Below are 16,234 nucleotides of genomic sequence, written 5' to 3'. Positions count from 1 at the left end.
TTCTAATAGATGTGTTCTAAGCCCTATCCACCTATGGCGATGGCCAATGGAGCACAAGTGTTGGCCGCTTCAGGAATGCGATTGGACCCTGTGTGTTGGATGGAAAGGCCCTGGTGTCCGTCGATACAGCGATCCAAAAACTCACCCACTCACGCACACACAGTGAACTGGCCAAGTGGCATCGTCACTGATTCCGCAAATCGTTATTCACGTGTTCTGGACGTGCACGCAATGCCGTGTTCCTTCTGTAGCTCAAGAAAGAGAACCTTTCAAGTGTTTGTATGATGGAAGAACCATGATGCCTGAGGAGCACTTTACTGAAATGCTTGGAGTCTGTAAGTGGAGCCTCTGAAATAGGCTGGAGGAATAGTTTCCTGCTTCGTTTTGTTTTTTGGTTTGCGTGTCTGTTTCTCTCTACTTAGTCAGATAACCTGGAAAGGGCAAGCTCACTTAGGTGGAGCGCAAACTGCATGGGAGATAGGCTCTGCTGAAAGAGCCACCGGAATAAGTCCAGCGAAATACCTTTTGAATGCTAGCACTTGCTTAAAGAGGAACTGGCGGAAGGGAGAGATTATATCCCTAACGATGCGAGCTGGATTGGGTGCAGCAGACCCAAGGCTTCGTGTATCACTTGCGCAAGGCTGTAAAGATAGTTGACTTACTCGGCGGCATCGATATTTTTTTTCCAGGTTACATCCTCGTTGACTTAATATCGCTCCCCTTTCGATTGTGTGATTTCGGTGGAAAGTCTGCTGTCGATAGTGCAGTTTGCACTCTGATTTTGACATCAGTTTGAGTTGACGAACTCATTTTCATGTCTGTGTGGAATCTTTAGTTCGGGTCGAAGTTGCTTTCGAGTTCCATGCTTTAATGTGATGTTGTCTACGGGATATTTCTCAGAGATCAAGAATATGATGAAAAGAAATTAGGGGGAGGTCACGGTTATTTAGCTAATTGTCTTGTGCATCTTTGACGCTTTGTATGCGCAGTTTGTTTAATGTCCCTACGCGGTCGAGATGGCGATTGTAGCACTGTTTTAGTCGGATTCTTCCAAAGTGAGTCTTAGATCATGCGCCATCAAGGAGAGGTTACTGGGGAGGAATATGGACAGGTGTAATTCTCCAATCTGAAGTATCATCTATCGGTCCATTTGTTACGCTTGCAATTTGGGGAGGAATCAAGAATAGGCTATGGCGTCGCGTTGCATTTTGCTTTTGCCATTAGGCAAGCAGTTGCCATCTGGCAGTTTCCATGTGGAGAAGGATGTGCGATACAACGTACGTCAGCCATGCCATCGGCTTCGGTTTCGACAACAAGGAACACAAACATATCAAATCAATCAGAGTCTGACAGACGTGACAATCTATCAATCACCTTTGACATCAAGATTTATCTTCTCTAAGAACCTTAAAGGCAAAGTTACAGGTGCGGTGAATGGAGATAGATTTCATCGGCATAGCATCATATGCTGTAGTGGAGGAAATGAAGGAATTGGGCACGAGAGCATCAACATTGAAGATGTGACTCATCAGATGCGATTATTGCTAGAAACTGAAAGTCCATCGGCAACGACAGCAGCAAGTTCTTTAGTCAACTCCATGACCCCGACAGCTCGTTCTGTCCTTATTTCCGCTCTCTTCCCTGGTAAGCATTCCGTTCTTCTTATTCCTTGTAGGTGGTATGTCGGATTTCTTTGCTATGAACTCTGCAGATTTTCGAGTTAAAAATCTGCGAATTCAGAAAAAATTCATCATTGGCTTCGGTGCTCTCAATTCTTTCCTCTTAGTTTCTAGAATGTTACTCGATTCGTTTTACCTTGAACTTCAACATTCTTTACAATAACGATTGAAGCAAGGGCAGTCACATCATACTTCACAACTCCGATTTGTGCAGCTACTCAGGAATCAGTGGACCATTTTCAGCAGGCAGATACAAATGCAGACGGGATGGTGGACGCTACTGAATTTGCTAATTTTGTTGAAACGCAAACTCATTTATTTGAAGAGTCAAACAAGCCCTTAACGTCCAAACAACTCTATCATTTGGGGACCCGCGCTGCAATTGGTAAGCTAATGCTGTAAGCGGTTCAGTCAATTAATAAGTAGCTGTTATACTTGGCAAATCGTTAGAACTAATGGAGCAGTGTTGTTGCACTGGCATTTTAACTGGACCTAGATCATTGACGAGGTTGTCGGTTGCACTTAGGCCTCCAAGTTTTATTAAAACCCTCCCCTCCTTCCCTACGGTTTTTACCCGCGAGAATCTCAAATGTCCACGCATTCTTCAAGTTCTTTCTTTCACGCAAGTGTTTTAATTACGACATGTGTAGCTTGTTTTCATTATCTAATCGTGAAATTAGAATTTAGTTGTATTACTGGCATTTAATGCGATTCCAAGACATTGAATGCTAATCTTTGGATGTGGCATTGCAGGAATGGTCGGTTTCGGGTTTACAGGTATTGTAACTACCTTGTGTGTTTGAATTTGCTGGAGAGAACCACTTACTAAGAACAATTCTTTTTTGTCCTTGCTTTTAAAGACACGAGCAATTAATTGCAAAAGTTAGACATTTACATGTCAGCCAGTTCATTCTAAGATTGTTTGCCATTCGTCACTGTGCAGACAATGCTATCATGATTCTTGCTGGAGACCTAATTCAAAATTCTATCGGGATCACACTTGGCCTTTCTTCACTCATGGTAGATTTATATTTCTCCACACTCAGTTGATAAGTTGCGTTTCTACAGCCGCAAAGTCTTGTTCCTAAACTCTTTGAAACTACACTGCCGAATGAGATTTTCTGTCGAAAATTGAGAAGGGGTGCTGAAATGCTCATTCAGAGGACTTCACAGAAACATTCCCATTCCAGAGAAACTGGGCTAATTGAGTGGTGAGCATTGTGGCAGTCTGCAGGTTTGGGAAATGCAGTTGCGGACTTCATAGGAACAGCATTTCGAGGATACATAGAACGTTTAAGTAGCAAATTTATGCCAGATGTGAAAATCTCCACTCGTCAGATGCAGTCCAAGGAGGCATGGTGGGCTGAGACTGTGGGTGCATCTGCAGGTCTTTCTATCTATTGCACTCGTGCCTTCCAGTTTGTACTTAGAACGATGAGACAATCGACTACAAGACCTCTGAATCATTCTGCAATAATGAAATCTTTGAAATATCTCCTCAACGCGCTCATATTGTTGCGTAACGTGCAGGTGTCACTGTGGGATGCCTACTGGGATTAGCTCCATTGATATTCCTCCAGCGGACTGATGGAGGAACAACTTCTGGGTCCACGGTGATTGCTTTGGCAGGCAAGGATGTGAGAGGCAACCTTTCACAACCAGAAGATGCCGCTGTAGTTTGTTCAAAACCTGAAGCTGTTGAAAGGGGCGGAGAGACCGTGTTTGCTACCATATCTACAGTTGCAACTCCTAAATTTCAAGGGCTTGGACTGGCACAAAATTTGGGTGGTACAGTGATCATTCTAAGTCTCACGGTTGCAATGGCTGTAAAGAGAGTACAAAAGTTCATGAAGAATCGTAAGTCGGAGCAATAAGATTTCACTTCACTGACAAATGTATTTTGCAATTAATTTGGGACTTTCATATATTTTAATGTGAATTGTAATAAAGTATTATTCTTCTTCAAACTTGATTGCTTAATTGCATGATCTGCCAAAAACTCAAATACAGCGCACTGGCAAATAGATGAATATGTTCATTTTTATTTTTATTTTTTTAATTCACGTGCTAAATATGGTTTTAACTTTGGTTTAAATTTACTAACTGATATTTTTAATGATTTATTAACATATCTTCTCGATTTTTTTTAAATCAACTACCTCATGAGATTGATTAGTGTGTATAAGCCTCTTTTACTTGGGTTTATATTTAATGAATATTAGCCATAAAATTATAAAATTCTTAAAAATTAAAAGAGGTGGTCAAATGGATTTTAGTTTCTGATTTTCTAATTTTTTTATTACATAAATCTATCTCTTAGAATTTGCAATTGCTCAATCTTCAAGAAGTGCTTTATTATAAAAAGTTGATAAGCAATGTGAACAAATTACTAAAAAGTCTTCTAAACATATAGCCATCTTAAGAGAAATTCAAAAAAATAATTTTATTTAGACCATGTAGGAAAAAAATGCATTCCACTTCATCTTTTTTTAACCATAAATTCTTTTAAAAAAATACTTGTATAATGATAATTAATATATATGACTTGCTATATATATTAAAAAATATATATTTAATCTAAAAATTTGGCTAAGTATTAAATAATATAAAAACTTAAATATATTATAATTATATTTTATTTTATAAAAGAATATTAAAAAAAATCCTACATATCTCTCAATTATGCTAAAATATCAAGAATATCCATGTATTCTTGATAATAGCAAATATATCCTTCAAATTTGTGATTATAGCATATATAACCTTGTTAGTAATAAGGTAACACTACTTTTCCTTGTTTAATTGTCACCTAGGGCCAAAACCATGGAATGTGTAGATTTGCTAGGATATTTTGGCAAATTATTTTTTGAGCTCAATGAGTATGCATTTCAATAGATTTATACATACCATTACTATTGAAAATGCATATGGTATGAACTTGACTTCCACACTTGAATGGATGGCCTTGAACTTTCATCCAAAAACTTGATTTGATTAATTTATCACCCTAGTGCACTTATCACCTTCTTGGTTATTTATTGCCCTATAAGTCATATTTGTGTGTGAAGGCATAGAGGCTTGTGAACAAGTAGATGTAGGTGATGACATTCTATTCAAATGATACAAGCATCACAACAAGAAAAACATTGTCATAGCCAAGTGCCACCAAAAATCTATAATGTGAGGTGTGGTTAGCAAATTGACATTAAAAAAAGAAGCTAGATTTTTCTAATTCTTAAAAAGCCAAAAATAGGTATAGCAAAATTTGCTTAGTTTGGACCTCAAATGATGTTTAAATAAGAAATGTGGGTGATACCTTATCACCAATGAGGATACAATTGCTATTATCATATATCTAAAGATTATATTTTCTATTATCAAGAATATAAGAATATTCTTGATGTTTTAGTATATTTGAGGGATATATATGATATTTTTCCTTAAAAAAAATCTAAATAGATGATAGAGAAAATATAGAAGAGGCAACCAAACTTCAAATTTTTAACACATAATTCTAAATTTTACTCACACATATTAAAATATTAAAATAATATATTAGTATATTTATAATAAATGTAGGTTTTGTTATATAATTCACAAATGAAAAGAATAGTTAAATTTTATACTTACAAGAAGATTCTATCTATTATTGAAGTTTATTGTTTACCATAATGATAATGAATCTAAAAATAAAAATTATGATGTTTTTATTAATGTCTTGGTAATTATTTATAATAAAAATATTAATAATAATACATATTATGTACATTATTATTATTATTATTATTATTATTGTTATTCAAATCTGTAATATGTTTCAAAAAGTTGATAGTAATTATAAAAAAATAAATTATGCAAAGCTGGATTCATTAATTTACTATTTAAATTTTACTATCTTAATAGTTTTATTTTGTGTCATAGTTATAAGTGTATATATATATTTTTTAAAAAGTAAAATAATGCATTGATACCTTATTTTTAAAAGTAGATATTTTAAAAATACTTCTAATAAAAAATACATATTTAGAGATATAAACACATGGACACATCCATATACATAAAATAACATATCGTAAATATTTTAGTAAAATTACACTTTCTAATTAATTTAACTTTAAAATGTTTATGGGGCGTTGTCGAACTGAATGAAACCCAAACTCTTAATGTAAAAAGTAGAATTAAAATTTAGATGAAATTCATTCATCGCGTGAATCATTGAGAAACCACAAAACTTAAGCTCATGGATGAATGAACAGAAGGCCCGGTAAATGAATTCCAAACGAGAAGTACTTCACGGTGAAGGGGCAATTCTCAGTTCCGTGTCCAGTCGGGGTCAAATGCGGTGATGGATCCGCCATCTCACTCAACAAGAATCTGGAGAATAGGGGTCTGAGTCTAGGGTTTAATGGGACCCGTTACCGTGCTTTAGGGTTTAAGCTGTTCCGGGCTTCAGACGAAGCAACGAGAGCTTCAGGGTAGTTCGACAACGCCCCATGAGCTCCGTTTGTTCGATTTTTACTTTGCCAAGGGCGGTCGGTCTCTCCTCGGCCCCGTTGCTGTCCTTAACGATTGCTCGTGTGTGCATTTTCGGTTTAAGGGGGAGAGAGAGCGAGTCGTAATTGAGGTTTTGTAAGCGGGAACTACAGTGCGGGCACAATGAGGAAGAAAGTGGATCCTCGAATTCGGATGATGATAGAGAATGGAGTGAAAAGTAAACAACGAACTATGTTCGTGGTAGTTGGTGACAAGGGACGCGACCAGGTATTCGCTGCTGTCGTCGCGCCTGTGGATTCCTTAGTTGAAGTTATGCGGGCTGAGCATCCATTGAGATTGTTACTGCAATTGGAGTGCAGTCGCATGTTGTGTTTGGATTACTTCCGTTGCTGTCTGAAGTTTGAGACTCCGATGATGGCTAACTGATGAGTCTCTGCTTAGATGGTTACAGTAATGCTACGAAAACATAGAAGTCCGTGCGGGGTGGTTTTACCGGTTTTGTTTGTATCTTCACTTTGTAATTGACCACAACTTCATTGAACATTGCTTTGGTTGAATTCCAGGTGGTAAATTTACACTACATGCTGTCCAAGGCTGTTGTGAAAGCTCGGCCATCGGTTTTATGGTGCTACAAGAAAGATCTCTTTCTGAGCAGGTAATGTGGATTTCCTCGGAGCAGACGTTCTTTTCAGCTTGTGAGTTGGTCCCAGCGAAGTGAAGTTCAAATTTGAACTTAGCATAGTCATTCCTGATAATTATCATTCCAGCTCGTGTTCTATCTAATACAAGTTCCAATCTCTTAATATTACGTCTGGATCATATCGGTGTCAATTAACAGGGTAACTACTTAGTGTTTCAACATGTTTTCACACTATGCCATATATTCGACAGTACAGGGACCTCGGTTTTTACATCCTTTTGCAGTACCTTCTGAACGCAGTACGAAACGATTTCAATAAAACTCCAACCCTGAAATTGTGACCGCTGGTGTTCACACTAATTTGATTATCGTTGAATGTTCTCATTGATTATTAGCATAACCACATTTAATGTCTTTGGGATGCTGTGGCCAGACTATCTTCAGTCCACATCTGGCTCATTCTATCTAAGATGCTTTTTTTATTTTTTATTTTTTTATTTTTATGTGCAGTCATAAGAAGAAACGTATGCACCAAATTAAGAAGATGATGGCACGAGGGTTGTTAGACCCTGAGAAAGATGATCCGTTTGCTCTTTTCATGGCCAGTACAAACATTCGATACTGCTATTACGCGGACACCCACAAAATTCTGGGTAACACCTTTGGCATGTGTGTTCTACAGGTCAGCATTTTCGGCGCTGATTCTTTGGTGCCGTGTTAGTGACCTTTGTTCTCGAACATAGCATTTTCTCACTGAAGCCAATCGCAAAGCTTTGGTTATCTAAAGAACCGTCTGTAGGTTAGTTATCTTTTACTTTATTTTATTTCTTAGCCATTAAATGTGGCATGTCCTGAGAAGTACTCTGATTTATCATCATGCAGGACTTTGAGGCACTTCAACCAAATCTTCTAGCTCGGACCATTGAGACAGTGGAGGGTGGTGGCATAATCATTCTTCTTCTCAGCTCACTAACTTCTCTAAGCAAATTGTATACAATGACAATGGTAAACATTTACAGGCCAGGTGCATGACCTTGATACTAACAGTACCCACGAAACATTAAGTATTCTGTGAATATTTTTCATGAGATCCAGCCGCCCCTTTAGCTTGCTAATATTTGATTTATCGGTGCTTTGTTTGGGTGTATGTTTGTTGCAATCAATCTTATTTTACACAGTGCGTTGAGCAACTTGTGTTAATGATCAATGTGGACAGGACGTTCATGCCAGGTTTCGAACAGAGTCACATGGAGATGTGGTTGGTCGGTTTAACGAGAGGTTCATATTATCCTTGGCTGCATGTAAATCTTGTTTAGTGATGGACGATGAGCTTAATCCGCTCCCCTTGTCTTCACACACCAAATCTATTACTCCACTGCCCAATTTGGAGGTACATACAGCTACCATCTGCTATTGCTGTCTGACGTTGGATTCCGTGGTTCTCGTGTTTTTTAAGCTCAATGTTTCAATCATCCGAAATCATTATTTGTCCAAGGCCAAGTCACGCAGGGTCGGCAGGTGTCGGTCAATTAGAACGTAAAATATTCTTTGCAGTTTTTTGGAGCTCTTGCTGACTTTTAGTAGGTACTTCCCACGTCTCTAGGGTGAAGAAATGCTATCCGAGGCCGACAAGGACTTAAAGGAATTGAAGGATTCCCTTCGAGACACGCAACCGGCCGGTCTACTGGTGCAGAAGTGTCGCACTCTCGATCAGGTGATTTCTCTTGACTTAGTTCAGTCATTACTTAGCCAGCTTTGCAAATGAAGCTGATTTGCCTACCTCAAGGTAAAGTTGGTTCTATATATCTCGTTCAGGTGACCTATTGAACTGAATAATAGTCGTCCAATTCCATCGCATTGTGGCTGTGGTTTCTTGTGTAATTTCTAGCATTGCTCTTTTATGGTTTTCATCTTTCGCCTTGGTATGAATTGACGCCAAACTTGACACTAGGACGGTTTTCTCTTAATTCAGGCTAAGGCAGTCATTACTTTCCTAGATGCTATTTCTGAGAAGACCTTACGCAGCACAGTGGCACTCACTGCAGCTCGAGGTAGAGGAAAGTCGGCTGCCTTAGGAGTCGCAATTGCTGGAGCAGTTGCCTTTGGGTATGGGTTTACTTTAAATAACATTATGGTCCCAACATGCATGGTTGTGTGTTTGAGCCTTGTTTGAACTTGGAGTGTTAATTGTCTCATGCAAGTACCGCTAGCAATTGAAACTGAGAATTGTACAGCTATTGTCACAGAATACACTTCTGACATGGACACTTCACACAGGTACTCGAATATCTTTGTGACAGCTCCAAGTCCTGAGAACTTGAAGACATTGTTCGAATTCATCTTTAAGGGCTTTGACGCAATGGAATATAAGGTATTTGTAGACTTTGACTCGTGATGTCGAAACTTGGGTGTCTTAATGGCATCTACTCTTGGTAGAAATTCCCTTGTGTCAATCTATAATGCCATGATCAATTTTTATAATTGTAAGATACTAGTTGATAAGGAAGTGCGTACAATTCGTTTATACGGTTACGATTTAGGGATCTGATAGTACTAGTTTATTGTTTTCAATCTCTAGATGATTTTCATGCAATGGGGCCTCTTATTAATTTTTTTCCTCCTTGTCCTATACAGGAGCATATTGATTACGACCTTGTGGAAAGTACGAACTCAGCATTTAATAAAGCAATAGTTCGTGTCAATATTTTTAGACAGCACCGACAGACTATTCAGGTGAACTCGCAGAAAGAAATGCATTTCAGCAGCATGTTTTAGCAATTAAATATTCACATAGTTCATTGTATTGATACTGTTCTTGCTCGGATGGTGGGTCACAGTATATTCAGCCAAAGGATCATGAAAAACTTGCACAAGCAGAGTTACTTGTAATTGATGAAGCAGCTGCAATTCCTTTGCCAATTGTGAAGGCTCTTCTTGGTCCGTATTTGGTCTTTCTATGTTCAACTGTGAACGGGTAAGTTTTTCTTATATAATGGCTAGTGCAGAACAATCTGCGAAACTGCCCAGGTGCTTGTGAGGGTTGAAGTCCAGAGTGAAACCTGTGATCTAGGCTTCTATTCAGTTGAATTTGTAACGTGTTTACTGCTTCTGAATCAGTTTAAAGAATCACTGATTGGTATAATATTTTTCTTGTACTCAATAAGTTTACTTGTCATCTTTACTTATCTTTTCTATATTAACATGGTATCTTTTGCTACAGTTATGAGGGCACTGGAAGATCTTTGTCGTTGAAGCTCATACAACAGTTGAGGGAGCAGAGCAATAAGTTGCAGTCTAATGGCAGTACGGACGGTGGATCTGTGCCTGGTAAAATTCGACAGCATTTGCTTTGATGATTGTATGTTACTGAAATCTAAATTCTTGTCATTTCTTGCTGTTTCTGCGAGTCGGCGTGGTGAAGATTTTGATGGTCAATAGTATATTTGAAAGACTTGATTGTGCAAGTGGGTCACATCTTTCATCTAGAAGTTTCTGAACAGTACATGTTTCTTATGCTAGAATTAGTATCCTGTTTTGTTCTCGCTTTATTACTTATAGAAGAGTTTATAAATTCCTTTTTTATGGATTTTAATTGGGAGTTTTAAATTGACAGGGAGAACCTTTAGAGAGTTGGAGTTGGCTGAGCCGATCAGATACAAAGCTGGAGATCCGATTGAGGCATGGTTGAATGAATTATTGTGTTTGGATGCCGCCAATCATATCCCTAATATTGAGGGCAGGTGAATTAAGTCCTTTCACTTTTACGTGTGTTTTCAATGTTGTTTTGGTAAATCTTTAGCTTAAGAATCATTTCTTTCGTCAAGAAGAATCAGAGATGGCTCCAATGTGTCGTTATTCTAACGTTGTATGTTGGTGAATTTTGCATGGATTGCGATTCTGTATTGCGCCATCAAGGGCAGAGTTTTAGCACTCATGCCTTTAGTTGTTGTTCCATTCTGTTCCGGACCTGCTTCTTATTTTTCTCTTTTATGGTTCCAGGCTGCCACATCCTCAAGAATGCCAGTTGTATTACGTGAATCGTGATGCCTTATTTTCCTACCACAAAGAGAGTGAAATGTTCCTGCAGGTAACTCACCTGAAGTTATTATGCCCAATTTCTTCTAGTCAACTTGGAGAATCATTCAATCCGCTTTAATCTGGGAAATCGTTGTGTTGCATGCATGCACACCGGCTTTAACTATCGTTCTTGGTTTTGGTTTGAGGGGATCAGAGAATGATGGCGTTGTATGTCGCTTCACATTACAAAAACACACCCAATGACCTGCAGCTTATGTCTGATGCACCAGCACATCATCTGTTTGTTTTACTTGGTCAGTTAAATTCGTTTATCTGTTGAATGCTTAATTTGTTTCCCTTCTAACAAGAGTGACCTTTATAATTTACTTTTCAAATGTCCTTAGTTATTTTATGAAATTCCATCTCTTAACTTACATACAAGATATACCTACTCGATCAAATTTTTTGAGCTTCTTTCTGACTTTTCCAATCAATTTCGGGGATCAGGACCTGTCGATGACACACAAAACAGAATGCCTGATATCCTATGTGTCCTCCAGGTACTTCGCGACTCAATATCATAATTTGTCATTTATCCAGTTTGGTTCATTTTCTAGGAGAGATCTCCGTGAGTCTTGTCGATAACCACGTTAGATACTTGAGTAGAGAGTTATCTTTAGAGATGAATATATCATGGCTTCCTTGCAGGTATGCTTGGTGATACAGTCCGGCTAAGTTGTTTTTTTTGTACTAATATAGTCGATCTTTTTCTCTGTTTTTGGTACAGGTTTGCTTAGAAGGTGAAATTTCTAAGCAATCAGCTTTAAGAAGCTTAAGTGAAGGAAACCTACCTAATGGAGATATGATACCATGGACCATCTCACAGCAATTTCAAGATCCCGAGTTTCCTAGCCTGTCCGGCGCGCGTATCGTTCGCATTGCTGTGCATCCAAGTTTAATTAGGGCAAGTTCAGCTTTCAACCTGAAACATGTCGATTGAGCCAGCTTGTCGAATTACCTCTTGCTTATGGGTTTTCTAACTATTAGGATGATGTTTCAGATAGCCTTTTTTCCAGAGCTGGGAGGATCTTTTACGTCGCTCGTGTATTGATTATTGAAAGACTTGTGTATACATTGCAGGCTGGTTATGGTTCTCATGCTGTGGATATCCTTTCCAGGTTCGTTTGCCATCTTTTATCTTTCTAATTCGGGAAATTATCGCCTTTTCATGCAAATCTTTATCGAGTTTAAGTTCTCTAAATAGGTGCTTATCCTATTTTGTTCTTGCAGGTACTATGAAGGACAGTTATCAGATTTGACAGAACTTGAAGATGATGCAGCTGAACCGAAGGACTCTCAGAAATTAGTAACAGAAGCAGCATCCGAGGTGTGGACATATAAATCTGTATTAATTGTACTTAAGAATGACTACAAACATACTTTTAAGTTACGCTTGTCCTCTAGATGAGGCGATGTTCGATATTTCGTTATGATTCAACTTTTCTCATTTTCTCTTGTTCCTTTTTACTTTGAAGGTTTCACTCATGGAAGAGACTGTTAAACCTCGTGAAGATCTTCCTTCGATATTGACACTCGTAAGTGAAAGGAAGCCTGAGAAATTGCATTATCTGGGAGTATCTTTCGGGATTACTCAGGCACTTTTCAATTTTTGGCAGAAGCGAAAATTTGTTCCAGTTTACGTGCGGCAGACCCCTGTAAGTTAAAAAGTTTATTTGTATTTTTATTTTATTTATTTATGTATTTGTTTAACTTTTCTCTTCTCTTAGTGGTCTACTACGCTCTCTCTTATCAAGCATCTTTAGCTATTGAGTTATATTCTGGTAGCATGAGGGCAGCTTTACAATGATGACTTTCGTTTACAATTTATTTCACAGTCGTCTTGGTCAGAATGATTTATTGAGCCTGAAATCTTCACTTGCTTAAACAGTTTACTGTCATGGTTATTAACTCGTTACCCACATATCTCAGCACATGTCTGTTGTTTGGTGCATTAATTGGATATGGTTAGCAAATATCACAAGTTTGTACATGCTGCTTTTAAAGATAATTATTTAATCTTTCTTACTCACTTATATCGTTCGGCTATTTTGCAGAATGAAATCACAGGAGAACATACATGTATCGTTCTAAAGCCTCTTCAGAGCGATGATGTAGAAGGAGTAGCTGGGGTGTCTGGTGGTTGGCTCAGTCCTTTCAACCAGGGTGCGTTTTTGTACATTACTTCGAAATTTTCAGGACCTGTGTGATGATCAATGATATTGTTTTTCTGTATTGTTCTTCTTGAAGAAATATTTATTTTTGAATTATTATTGTTAAAGTTAATGGAACATCTCTAATCAAGCATGTGAGTAGAAATTTGAAACCGAAGATGGAAATTTGGACCTCTTTATTGAAGTGATTCCACATGTTTTCTGAGACTTCTTTGTTCAGACTTTAGGAGGAGGTTCATGTCACTTCTGGGCTTCCAATTTCGAATGTTTGCTCCGGCTCTGGCGTTGAGGTAAGAAATTTGAGTGGATAACATGACTGACTGTTCCTAATCAAATTTTTCTGTCGATCTCTGATGTGCTTTGTGAAGGAAATGGAAACAATTATTCAATATTCAAGTTTGAATTGAGGTGTTCAATAACACTTAATTTGAGTGCCCCTTGCTATCTTAAGCCATTAATTTTTAGCTTGGATTTGAACTTTCGAAGTTATTTTTGACACACGATATCATGATATGTTTTTGTGTTGCAGTATTCTGGATCCCAAGATAACCTTCACTGAGCAGGAGACAATGGTAGGAGCATCGACAGAGAATATTATTAGAGGGTTGACTCCTCTGTTGACTCCCTATGATCTCAAAAGATTGGAATCATATGCAAGCAACTTAGTCGATTACCATCTGGTAAGATTTGGATACATACTTCTCAATCCCTCTACTTAATAGAAGACCCGTTGGGGCATATGCCATTGAATTTAATTTACTAAAGTTTTGAAAGTTAAGTTCTCTTGTCAGTGTCATTTAACTCAATTTTCACCTTTTTCTTCTTTCTCTCTCGATCTCTCTCGTCGCCTCTATTGAAGGCTTCACCAGTGCGTTCAAATAATTATCCAATGACCGTTGTTATGCATCTGCAATGGTCTCATTGATCTTTCTTGCCTACTAGATGGTAGTTTTCATCCTTAGCACATATCGAAGGCTTTCTGGTACTACTTGCCTTCGAGTTCAAATAGTTATGTGATAGGCTCTGGTCAGAATTGTACCATTGCCTTCTAATTCTTTTGGTAACTGGAATACCTCTCTTCAAAGTACAATCATCTCGCTTTGATTTGCTTGTGCAATATGTCTATGTCACCCGTCTGCTTATATCATCTTGAAATAGATTTCTTTTGTTTACGTTAAGGTTATGAGGTCTGTGGTGATTTCGAACTACATCTAACAGGACGTCATTTTTTATACGGGATGATCTGTGCAGATTTTAGATTTGGTACCCACGGTAGCACGTCTCTATTTTCTGGAAAGATTACCTACATCCATCTCATATGGCCAGGCAGCTATATTATTATGTTTAGGATTGCAGTATCACCAACTGGAGCATGTTGAGGTTAGTGTTTTTACCCTACACTTGCCGCAACATGTTGAATGTAGGACTGAAGTAAAACGTCGGTGGTCGTCTTTGTCTATTTCATTCCCTCATATGTTAATAACGGAGTTTCAATTCGACATAGTTGTTTCTCTGAGCCAATCGCTGTATAACTACTGTCACGTGACATCCACAGGCGCAGTTGAAACTACCAGGGAGTCAGATATTAGCTCTTTTTAACAAGACAATTCGGCGTCTTTATAACCAGCTTCACAAAGCAGCATCAAAAGATATTGAAGCGGCTCTACCAAGACTGAGAGAGGTAATGCCTAGGCAGTCACTGCAGTTACGTGCTGCTCTTGCGTAAGCCTAGTGATAGCCCAAGAACTTGCTGTGCTAGTAGTGCGTTCACAGTAGGTTGAAGGGAGAATCATATTCCTTCAATCTCTGGTGCTTACATTGAGCCATTTTCTGCTGGTTGTTCATGGAATTTTATCTCGTAGAAAAGTCTTCTAAGTCTACGATGTTTCCGCAATGTGCAGGTCACAATGATGCCTCATGAAACCACTGTGGATGAGGATCTGATCAGTGGCGCCAAGAAAGTGGAAGTAAGTGATGCTATTATATTATTTTCTTTTTTCACAGACTTGATATTAAAGGTTCTGGTGATTCTTTTTGAGGTATTAATGGTCATATTCCCATGGCTACAGTGGACTTCATTTGTGGTTCACTAGTTGGGGTGCTCTCAGAATGTGCTTGTACATTTCGCGTTTTCTCAGTAGGAAATTGTGATACTTTGCAGGCGGATATTCGTAGCAAAATGGAAGAGAATGTGTTGGATCCAGAAAAGTTGCAGCGATTTGCCATCACTGGTGCAGATGCTGATTTTGATGAAGCCCTTGGTAGTGGAAAAATCCCCAAAAGTGGATATGTTAGCGTGAAGTCTTCTAAACGTCCTGATGGCAAGGATCAGCAGAAGGTTGGTAAAGCTGAGAAAGCAAAGAGGAAAAAGGGGGCAGATTTCAAACGACCTGGTGGCAAGAAATCGAAGCATTGATTACACACATTTCTCAGCACTTGGCAAGCAAATGATACGTGTATTTGTGAAGATTGTATTACGTACAAGGTAAATCAGGCCAAGAAAAGTTCCATCAGGAAGCTGCAGATATGCCTGCTTAACACACTCAAGTAGGAAAGTACGTGCTGGTTATGAAAGTGCTGATATTTGGAACCTAAGTCATTGAATTTTGGATACCCTTCACAGCGTCGGACATTAGCTTTTTATTTCTACAAGGCGCAGTGATTTCAGTAAGTTGTAGGATTCAAGTTCTGGCACTAATTAGATGCATTTGACTTGACGCAAGTTAGGAAAGCCATATCTAGAGAATTGTAGTAGTAAGAGAAGTCGGCAGTTGTGCAGTGAGTTTACACCGTGGTTAAAGAGTTACATTAGAAGGAATTTTAAGCTAGATGACAAAATGACGTGACGAAGTTCATGGCTGCAAAATGATTTTGTTTCATTAATCTTCTGGAAAGCGCTTTTGAGAGTGTGACCCAAACTCTTAAATGAAAGAGACTTGATTAATTCTACTTCCTTGGTACTGCGTCTCGTGTTGGGTCCTCTTGCGTTAACAATCCTGAGGGCATGTACCAACCCATCTTAACATCTTTTACTAATGGTCTATCTCCGTTTTCAACCCTGCAACAGACTACAGTAAACTTACATAGAAAATAAATGTGCCGAGACTTGGCCTTGCTTAGTAGGTTGGAGGTTACAATAAACTTGGAGATCCTGGAAAGCGATGAGGGGAACT

The 16,234-nt window shown here is 38.4% G+C and overlaps 2 protein-coding genes across 3 annotated transcripts; both read left to right on the top strand.

Moving 5' to 3' along the window:
- Positions 1 to 283: 283 nt before the first annotated feature.
- LOC112282609 (uncharacterized) lies at positions 284 to 3,646 on the top strand. Its single transcript, XM_024520421.3, has 7 exons — positions 284 to 689; positions 990 to 1,644; positions 1,894 to 2,064; positions 2,433 to 2,456; positions 2,623 to 2,699; positions 2,907 to 3,066; positions 3,210 to 3,646. The coding sequence occupies exons 2-7, from the start codon at positions 1,191 to 1,193 to the stop codon at positions 3,551 to 3,553; spliced, it is 1,230 nt and encodes a 409-aa protein (XP_024376189.1). The 5' UTR covers positions 284 to 689; positions 990 to 1,190; the 3' UTR covers positions 3,554 to 3,646.
- A 2,503-nt stretch (positions 3,647 to 6,149) lies between these two features.
- Positions 6,150 to 16,010, top strand: LOC112282739 (RNA cytidine acetyltransferase 1). Of its 2 annotated transcripts, XM_024520764.3 has the most exons (26): positions 6,150 to 6,440; positions 6,737 to 6,828; positions 7,324 to 7,495; positions 7,696 to 7,818; positions 8,030 to 8,203; positions 8,417 to 8,527; positions 8,786 to 8,919; positions 9,091 to 9,184; positions 9,448 to 9,546; positions 9,651 to 9,787; positions 10,034 to 10,140; positions 10,427 to 10,553; positions 10,813 to 10,900; positions 11,045 to 11,144; positions 11,338 to 11,390; positions 11,618 to 11,794; positions 11,971 to 12,008; positions 12,121 to 12,217; positions 12,366 to 12,545; positions 12,945 to 13,053; positions 13,282 to 13,351; positions 13,591 to 13,741; positions 14,313 to 14,441; positions 14,617 to 14,742; positions 14,963 to 15,028; positions 15,223 to 16,010. In XM_024520764.3, the coding sequence occupies exons 1-26, from the start codon at positions 6,336 to 6,338 to the stop codon at positions 15,475 to 15,477; spliced, it is 3,114 nt and encodes a 1,037-aa protein (XP_024376532.1). In that variant the 5' UTR covers positions 6,150 to 6,335; the 3' UTR covers positions 15,478 to 16,010. The 2 variants fall into 2 exon arrangements, with proteins under 2 accessions (XP_024376532.1, XP_024376533.1); XM_024520765.3 differs by lacking the exons at positions 6,150 to 6,440; positions 6,737 to 6,828; positions 7,324 to 7,495 and having other exon boundaries at positions 7,698 to 7,837.
- The last annotated feature ends 224 nt before the right edge of the window (positions 16,011 to 16,234 follow it).

The sequence above is a fragment of the Physcomitrium patens genome, chromosome 5, assembly GCF_059467195.1.
Source record: "Physcomitrium patens ecotype Gransden chromosome 5, ASM5946719v1, whole genome shotgun sequence".
Taxonomy (NCBI): domain Eukaryota; kingdom Viridiplantae; phylum Streptophyta; class Bryopsida; order Funariales; family Funariaceae; genus Physcomitrium; species Physcomitrium patens.
Note: the sequence above shows the minus strand (reverse complement) of the source record. Positions and strands in the feature narration are given on the sequence as shown.